Source organism: Ostrea edulis, chromosome 7 (assembly GCF_947568905.1).
Source record: "Ostrea edulis chromosome 7, xbOstEdul1.1, whole genome shotgun sequence".
Classification (NCBI taxonomy): Eukaryota; Metazoa; Mollusca; class Bivalvia; order Ostreida; family Ostreidae; genus Ostrea; species Ostrea edulis.
The window spans coordinates 37,272,553-37,282,309 of NC_079170.1; the positions used below are offsets into that span (position 1 = coordinate 37,272,553).

The 9,757-nt window shown below is 33.7% G+C and overlaps 1 protein-coding gene across 1 annotated transcript; it reads left to right on the plus strand.

Annotated features, from left to right (window-relative positions):
- The first annotated feature begins 2,320 nt into the window (after positions 1 to 2,320).
- LOC130048657 (uncharacterized) lies at positions 2,321 to 8,969 on the plus strand. The gene is made up of 6 exons (XM_056145665.1): positions 2,321 to 2,472; positions 2,706 to 2,885; positions 3,902 to 4,102; positions 4,740 to 5,003; positions 6,957 to 7,037; positions 8,725 to 8,969. The coding sequence occupies exons 2-6, from the start codon at positions 2,729 to 2,731 to the stop codon at positions 8,967 to 8,969; spliced, it is 948 nt and encodes a 315-aa protein (XP_056001640.1). The 5' UTR covers positions 2,321 to 2,472; positions 2,706 to 2,728.
- Positions 8,970 to 9,757: the final 788 nt, after the last annotated feature.

Sequence of the window (9,757 nt, forward strand, 5' to 3'; positions counted from 1 at the left end):
ACATTTAGACAGATTATACTTTATATCTATAACAAGTTACACTATACTTTAGGTAACATGACAGTAAGCTTGAAGTAGCATATATATCTATATAATCTTACCTAAATTATCTTAAGAATATGCAAGTCGAGTATGTTTACACACAAAACTGAGTATATATCATATGTACCATAGTACATGAGCAATTTGGGGTAGGCCTCTATTGATATTTCTCATTGATAGCTAACATGATACACTTTCTTGTTAACTCATGTATTCTATGCATGTTTATTTATGCTTTAGTGTAGTCATATTTAGTGTGAATCATATGACATATGACATGTGTACAACTTGTTCTTTTTTGTTACATATTTCCATGTACACTGCCTCTTTTTTGTAAATAAACCTTTCGAGAGCCAAATTCACTCGTTCACACACACACACACACACACACACACACACACACACACACACACACACACACACACACACACACAGACATATATATGTATGTATATATATATATATATATATATATATATATATATATATATATATATATCCAACTTTTCTTCGATAACAAACAATTTATATCCGAGACTGATCACATTTATGATTAGTATACATTTCATCACTACATGAATCTAAATGCAAATAACTAACAGTATAATACATGTACATTCGACTGATTTTAGGACAATATATCATAACTTGGTAATGGGGGAGGGTTCAAAATCCCAAGTTTGCAAATGGAACGTTTCCGTAAAGTTTTATGAAGCTCGTTAGAAATTGAATATAATAAAACATATGTACTAGAGAAAGCAATGGGTTGTCATCGGACCTTTTGGGCCCCGACCCCTGGTTATGAAGTGCAATATCAACAGCAATTTCGAATAAATGATCTTCAATATACATAATCATGTTAGCCGTATATAACTATGCAAGTCTGAAAGGAAACGGAAAACCTCATGGGGAAGATAGATTTCAAGTCATTTAAGGTACAATTTGAGTCCGTGAATTGTTTGAGGTATATACAGATATGTCAATAGTTTTATACTGTATTTTACAACAAATAACAATTAAACAAAAGTATGTATATATCCATGATTTCAGTCGTGTTTGATGCAGGATAAAATTTTCTATACATGTGTGCCATAGCTTTTGTTTTTTTTAAAGGTCATGATCAGTTTAATTTCTTTTTATTCTAATCCTTTGAATATAATATACTTATTGATGAAAACGAGACTCACTTGAGTATATCGATACATGGTATTTAAAATTCTATACAATATATCTTTAATATCTTATACATCATTATTTTTTTTTAAATTCTTCAAAGTTTCAAGAAAATCAATAATCTTATCAATGTTTTTTAACATTCTTAGAATTCTATGTACGTTACATTAGATATCTGGCTCAAAATTTTCATTTTCATTGACAATATGGACTTGTTTCATACCGATTTTTAGGCCGTTCTTGGCACACTGAGGTTGACTACGGATAACTTCGTTTACCTGATTAACATAAAGGGTTCAAGGCGGGTGTGACTGGTCGACAGTGGATGCTTACTCCTCCTAGGCACCTGATTCCACCTCTGGTGTATCTCCTATTATAGGAAATTGATTGCTGTTCGTTATCTTCACCTTTCATTCATAAATTACTGTAGGCGATAAATATGTAATCAAAACCATGAGGGAACAATGACTGAATATTTCTTTCAACAATAAAATCCACCTTCCGAAAGATATGAATATTAAACAGTCAGACATCGTACTTGAAATCGTACGTGCTTCGAAATCGAGAGTTTTTGTGAAACGTTCGTAGACGTGCACATCGAAGTGATCGTAAACGTAACTGTACGTTTGTTATCTATGATCGGTTAGTGAAACGACCGCCTGGTCTCTAAACTAAAATTGAAGGTTTAATTTTCGCGGTCTTGACTATATATCCCATGTTGTTTGCATCATGATTTACTATCGTCATATGAAATTTCAATTATTTGATACTTATCTAGGAAAATCACCATTATTTGTGTGTAAAAAAGCTAACCAGTCCTCAACCAATGACTCTTTTGTCGCCAGCCATGGTTGTGATGACGACATGGAGACTTTCTCTCTGACCAATGCTGGGTATTTTGAGGTGTGGTCGGTTGACCTGGACAATACTTACATAATTCATTGGATTTTCGTCAGCATTGATGCGGGTAATAAAAATTTCATACTTTCATCGTGATTTCGCAAGAATTATTCAATCAATGATGTCTAGTCTCGTTCTTTTTATATTTTCAAAAGCAGAATATCAAATATATGTTGTTAATACTGATGGTCAAAGGAATACCGAGTACCTGTGTCTATCTGAAGGAGGTAAACAAAGTTCACCCCCAACGACTGATCACATGTGAATATCCTGGTTATCTCGACGGAAAGGGGAATAAAATTGAAATTCGACAAATACGATATGGATCATTGAGAATATATGAAGTTAAGCCTATAGGTAAATGCATAGGGATGCAATCCTAATCTACATTAAGCATATCCACTGTGTATCATTTATTTTTAATCATTTACTGCAATTTTAATTACCGTTTCTTCAAAATCTTATTTTACAAAGATTCTTAATTTTGCTTTTATCTAAATAGTGAAAAATATAAATTCTATGGTGGAAAAAGAACGATTTATTTGTATATTTCTTTTTTTTTTCTTCACTATCACACTGTCTTTGTTTAGGACCATCTCGTTTGGGTCAAACAATGGTACAGAATTGTACGGATCTGGAACCAATTTCCAAAGTTTTAGACGGCAACATGGACACATTTTACCATTCAAAGGAAAATGACCAGGCCTCTTGGTTCCTTAAACTGGATAAAAACTATGTGATGAAATGGATACTATTATCAATCAGGGGAGGTATATATTTATAAGTCATTATAAGTTTACTTGATTAAAAGATAGGGATTCACATTGTATGTGACCGGTCAACATGGGGTGTTTACTCCTCTTACGTTGCACTTGATCCCACCTCTGGTATTTCGAGGGGTTTGTGTTTACCTTGTTCTCTATTGTTAATGATTGATAGTATATTTGTAATTGATCACTGTTCATTATATTCCATTTTTAAGTAATCAGGTGTGAAATATTTAATTTGTATATCAATTTCAAAATTTTACAAGTTGTGTGTGATTCATTGAATGAATCAAAATTTTCTCAATATGCTAAAATCCCGTGGGTATCCGTTTTAGAATAGGTTACCATTTCTTGTCATAATAGGCGACTAAATGCGGTGGTCCTTCAGATCAGAGCACAAAAACGAGACAACGTCTCATAGCGGGTGTGGTATGTTAATAATGCATCCTCGCTCCAAGGCCGTAAACGCCGAGCATAGTCCTAAATTTTGCGCTATGTTTAAATTTTGCAGCCCTTCAACGGTAACGGCCACGTCTCCAAATGAGTGAAACATTCTCGAGAGGGACATTTTAACAATTTACAATCAATCAATCAATCAATATGCTTTAAGGAAAAAAGTGAATTTAACAAGGAGTAATCAATCTCATAAATACCATGAAGAATATAAAATTTAGAGCAGGGCAAACACAGAACCCTGGAAACAGCAAAAGTAATGTCTGATGCCTAGGAGGAGTAAGTGTTTCCTGTTTCCTGTGAGATCTATATCTTGATTAGGTCATACAACATAAACATTGCAATGTGTGTATGTAGCCTTATCAAGTTGTTATGCCAGGACTTCTTTTTCTATATATAATCAATGAATAGCGTCATTATCGTCATACAACTCTGAGCTATATTTTACAACAAATAAATCTTGTTATAAAACTATCATTGTAGAATATTACATCATCGGTTATTCTTGAACTGTACTCACTAATGTATTATCTCAGATTGATTTGAAACATTCTCTTTTATATCAGGATACTATGAATTACACATTAAAGATGGTGACGTAAGAACCAGTTCGTCTACACTGTGTCGGAATTTCAGTTTTACCGGACCAAATGAATTAAAACAAAACAACAAAGCCTTGGAATGTAACAGAGAAATGACAGGGAATTCAGTTGTAATAATAAGGACAGATGGTGGACCATTGAGGCTGTTTGAAGTGTACCCCATCAGTAAATATAATTGGATACTATATTTCCGCAATGATTTTAAGGGATGTGGGTTAGAATGGGTCCTTTGTACCCTATGCTCGTAGTACGAGATGACTTCATTAAATGGTCCTTCGGATGACAATGCACAAACCAAGGCCCCTGTCACAAAAGATGTGGCACTATAAAGATCCCTTCCTGCTCAAAGGCTATAGGCACCGAGCATAGACTTAATTTTGCATCCCTCCACTGGCAATGGTGACGTCTCAATAAGAATGAAATATTATCAAGCGGGACGTTAACCCATTCTAACTAACCAACTACTGCTTCGTCTATAATGATTCTTTGATGTTTAATTCTATCTTCTTTATGGATCTAAGTAATGTAAAATGAAACGGACCTTTCAACTTGACATAATAATTCATAAAAAACAGGTAATGTCCCACTAATAGAAATAAAGATAAATATTTGTTAGTTTATGTCAAATAATGGTAGCAAACATTATCTCTGTAAAATCGTCTTGATTATCAGAGATATGATTCAAAGATTGTAGTTGGCGATGATTATATAAGGAAATTATCAAGAAGAATATTTTTCAAGAAGTAGATTTAAAATTTGTACCAAAAGTAGTGTCTATCTTATGATAAAAATATTCTTTTAGTTTGTCCAGAAAAACATTACGGACCAAACTGCGCAAAATGCAGGATGGAGTGTATATCCTGTAGTCCTATCACTGGTGTATGTTACCGATGTAATGACGGGTTCTATGGTGATTTCTGTCAACACACATGTCTAGAAAAGTGTTTGAACTCGATGTGTGACCAGATGACAGGTGAATGTAAAGGCTGGAAAACAGAACTTACTACACACAGCACCATTTATGTCAAAGATGCACCTGTTACCAAGGAAATGGGCATCATACAAGGTACACCATAATAACTTATAATCGAGCTGATAATACTTTGTTAACGTACTGTGAATAGTTGACTCACAAGATGGAGTCGATTTTTGCAAGAGTAGCATATCAACATAAAACATATCAAAGGCAAATACAATATTATTGCAGCTGCGTCATCTTCAATGTGCTCTGATTTGTTTTGCTCTGTTGCTTTAATTTGATGTATTGTATAGCCATTCAGGTTTTCAATTGTGAAAAATTAATTTTTCATGTCATTCAACTTTTTCGATGAGAAACATTGCGTAATACATTGGTACATGATTGACATCTGGTGCTTGTCAGTTCAATATAAAGATGATGTAAATCTTCTTTTGCAATAAAGCTATTTATTTCAAATTAACTTATACGCGAGAAGAAGAAATACCTTGCTGTGGCTTTCAATTTGACATTTAGATATATCGTTTTGTCTATTAACAATGATAACTTTCATTCATATGTCGATTCGATATATCCATGTGAACTCAAAATAAAAGACACCGCAGAGTCCTCCACTTCTGCTTCCTACTTAGATATTTCATTGAAAGTAAACATTAACGGCAAACTGACAATTAAACTGTATGACAAACGTGATTATTTCAGCTTCTCCATTGTCAACTTCCAATATGTATGTAGCAATATTCCATTATCACTTGCATATTGCGTTTATATCTCTCAACTGATTCGATACGCAAGAGCTTATTCTGCGTATAGTCAGTTTTTAAATCGAGGCAAGCTACTGACAAACACGCTGATGGTATAGGGGTTTCAACAGTCTCGATTGAAGTCAGCAGTTCGCAAATGATATGGTCGTTATAACGATCTAGTTCGTCAACACAACCTATCAGTAGGTCAAATGCTGTCTGACATGTTTTATACCGATTGTTAGGCCGTTCTTGGCACACTGATTTTGACTACGGATACCTCTATTTACCTGATCAGGATATAGGGCTAACGGGGGTGTGACCTGTCGACAGGGGGTATTTACTCCTCCTATGCACCTGATCCCACCTCTGGTGTGTCCCGGAAGCCGTGTTTGCCCAACTATCTATTTTGTATTGCTTGTAGGAGTTATGAGATTGATCGCAGTTCGTTATCTTCACCTTTTATTTAAGTCTTTCAAAAGGACAACTATGGAGGCTTTATTTCAGTATAAATACATTGTAAATCATGTGGTATTTGGCACTTCATTAAAATATATAATAATAATAATAATAACAATGAATGTATTACAATGTATAACATATTAAGCTAGATATCATGATTACTTTGATTGGACTTAATAGCCGATTTGAAATCAGAATTAATCCAGCATCGAGCACCGATATTATATACACATGTACCTATGGTAAGTTAGTAAATTGTTATCTATTTAATTTTCTTTCAATAATCGTTAAGAAGTTGTACAATTTTTAAATATATCTTTGTGATTGATTGATACAAGTCACAGGTACGATCTGATCTTTAACAGTAGGAGTTATGAGATTGATTACCTTTTCAGCAATTGTTAGGTTTTTCTACATATTGATTTTGAATACGGGTTAATCCGTTTACCTATCAAGATCGAGGACTGAAGGCGAACGTAACATGTGATCAGGGAATATTTACTCATTGCCCTTCTATTACTTTTGTATCTTTTATAGAGTTTATGACATTGATCACTGTTTGTTATCTTCACTTCTATAAAGTGAATTCCTACTTAAGAAGGTAGTTTCAGTATGCGTTAATGCATAATAAAAACGGCCGTGCTAAAACATTACCATTAGGTTACATTGAAAATGTATTTTATCAGCGATTTCGAAATTGACTATTGGAAATCTTCAAGCAGTACAAGACTTTTAATTCCAGGCTTTTATCGAATCCATTCTCCTGTAACATAAACTAGATATATATTACTAAAGTAACGCGGTTTAAAAACAATTAATAAAAACGAGTAATTTGTAGATTGGAAAAGAGAAAGTGTTACACACAGCACCTTCTCTGACGACGAGACACCTATCACTAAGAAAATGGACGTCACACACGGTATACTATAATATCTTATATTCAGCATGGTATCACTCTGTTAGTGTTTAGTGAAGTTTTGGCTGAAGCATGGCATGATTTTCCTATGTACGTAAAGAATTGAGCATGCAATATTTTACAATGTACATTATTTGGAAAATTGATATGTTGTATGAGTATTATGTACATATGTAAAAAAAATGTAATTCTTCAGAGGGCAGGTCCAACAGAGGGAACCATACTCAGTCCACCATTGTGCTGTCTGTTCTTGTGTCTACTTTCGATGAAATATTTCAGTATGACGCAGATGTGGACGACTCTGTGGTGTCTTTTATTTCGAGCTCACAGGGATATATCGAATCGACATATGAATGAAAGTTATCATTGTTAATATACAAAACGTCGTCGATATATCTAAATGTCGAATTGAAGGCCATTGCAAGATACTCCTTCTTCTCGCGTATAATACACGAGAGCTTGTTGTGCGTATGATTAATATTAATCGAGGCAGAATACTGACAAATGAGGTAATGCTATAGGGGTTTAAAGAGTCAGGATTTCGCAAATTCTATGGTTGTTCTAATGATATTATTTGCAAATACAAGCTATCACTGGGTGCAATGCTTTCTTTGCTGTTTTGTGATAGTTCTTGCGCCGTTCGTTACACACTGGTTTTCACTACGGGTTACTCGGTTAACCTGACCAAGATATAGGATTCACAGCAGGTTCGACCGTTCAAAGGGATATGCTTATCGCGTTATGAAAATCTTTACTTGAATAAAATCCACAAAACAATGCGACGTCAACATTGAAATAAGGATAGCACGAAGTATCTATCAAATTCTGATTTATTTTTATGTAAGTTTATTTATATATATTATTTATGTATAGAATAAGCCATCCAGCTACTAAGATCCGAAGAAATACGACATTTTTACTCCTGTCGTGTAATTTGTGTCTGATCAATATGAAGGTTAATTGATGATGTCATAACTATATATCCGGTGACGTTGACACATGTAAAGAATTTGTTAAAGTATGCCATGTAAATATCGACAAAAGGTGGATTATTTGAATATGGAATGTATATGTGAAACAATGATAATGTATTGATATTATAAAGGTATGTCGTTTCATTCATTGACAATTTAGTTGAACGAATAAAACATTCACTTTAACATATCGATTCACATCGAAGTTTAAATGAGGATTTTGATTATTTAGAATTTTCTCAAATCATCTAAATGTTATGCATTAATATGTACGTAAGATGTGAGGAAAATACTCCTTCATTATTTACTCGTTTGGAATAGGGAAATTCCACCTCTGGAACAAGATTCGCTGTCTAGGTCTCGGCAAAGACTCGTCCTAGACTGTGAGAATCTTGTCCCCTCGGTGGAATTTCCATATCCCACACTCGTACTAATGAAGGATTCTATTGATCCCACTGGTAAGACTGATGACCTTTCCTCAATATGTTTTAATATTTGATGTGGAATCATACATGTAATTCTAAGAACTCTGAAACAATGGAGGAAGCCGCAAGTTTCGTCGACGTCTCCTCGTCCGTCATACAATAACACTTAAAACACAAAATGTTACCATAAGAAAAAGTTACTCCCTATATGACGTTCTAAAACATTACTAGTTATAACACAATTGAATTCCTGTTGAAAATGTATAACCCAAACACATGAATTCTTTTCAGAAATGTTCTCAGAAAGAACACCACAACATTGTGATCGTTCTTGCATCGCCTGCATTCCAGCGGTTCAAGTCTGCCTACTCTGTACCATGCATCAGCTGCTTTACAGATGTAGGTATGAATGCAATGCGCTTTGTTCCGGAGAAACTTGTCATGATCTAGAGGAAAACTGCACTAGGAACATTGTGGAGAACGACTTCCTTGATTGTAGTAAGATTTGTACGAGGCTCACAAACTGTTTCCTCTAAACTGTTTTCTCTACATGAATTAGAAACTGCTATAAGGACGTGCAACTTTTTTACGGTACTGAGTATATATTCATGCAATTGATTCCTATCTCAATAATGTTTTCTTTATTTTTTAGGTTTATCAATAAATGACCTTATCATTAGTCAATTAAATATACATGTACAAGTAATATCCTTTTTCATATTTGAACACATTATCAAAAATCATCATGCTTTGGGTAATGTTATGATACAAGAATACAAATATTTTCTGGAGCTCTTTGGTACTTTATTTACTTGTACAATTGGTTTTTTGAATTTGATAGTTTCACATACTCATATAATACTCTTTTAATGTACAATGTTTTCAATACGCAAGGTATCGGGCCACTTTTCGTAGTTTGTTCCTGATATTGAACAACTCCTAGTGGTTCCTAGAAATAAAGCAGGAACATGAGGTATTTGAATATTCTTCACAGGAAATTTGCAACTGCAAAGAAACAGTAGATTTGCTTGTTTAACTTAGTATAAATGCTTTCATTTAATATATATGGAATGTTTTGTTAAAAAGATGATTTGTGTTTTGTTTCACAACGCAGCCTGTATTTTATTCATATATGTAGAGGTGCTATTTAGATGTAAGTAGTACAAAGCTATTTCTTATATATAATGACTGAAAAATTATATACTATAAATGCTTTTGGAATATTTACCATTTATGGGATTAAAATTTGAAGGGAAGTGAAAACATATATATGTAGCTATAACATCATTATGTGTCATTTCTAATAGTTTCCTCAATGCATTTC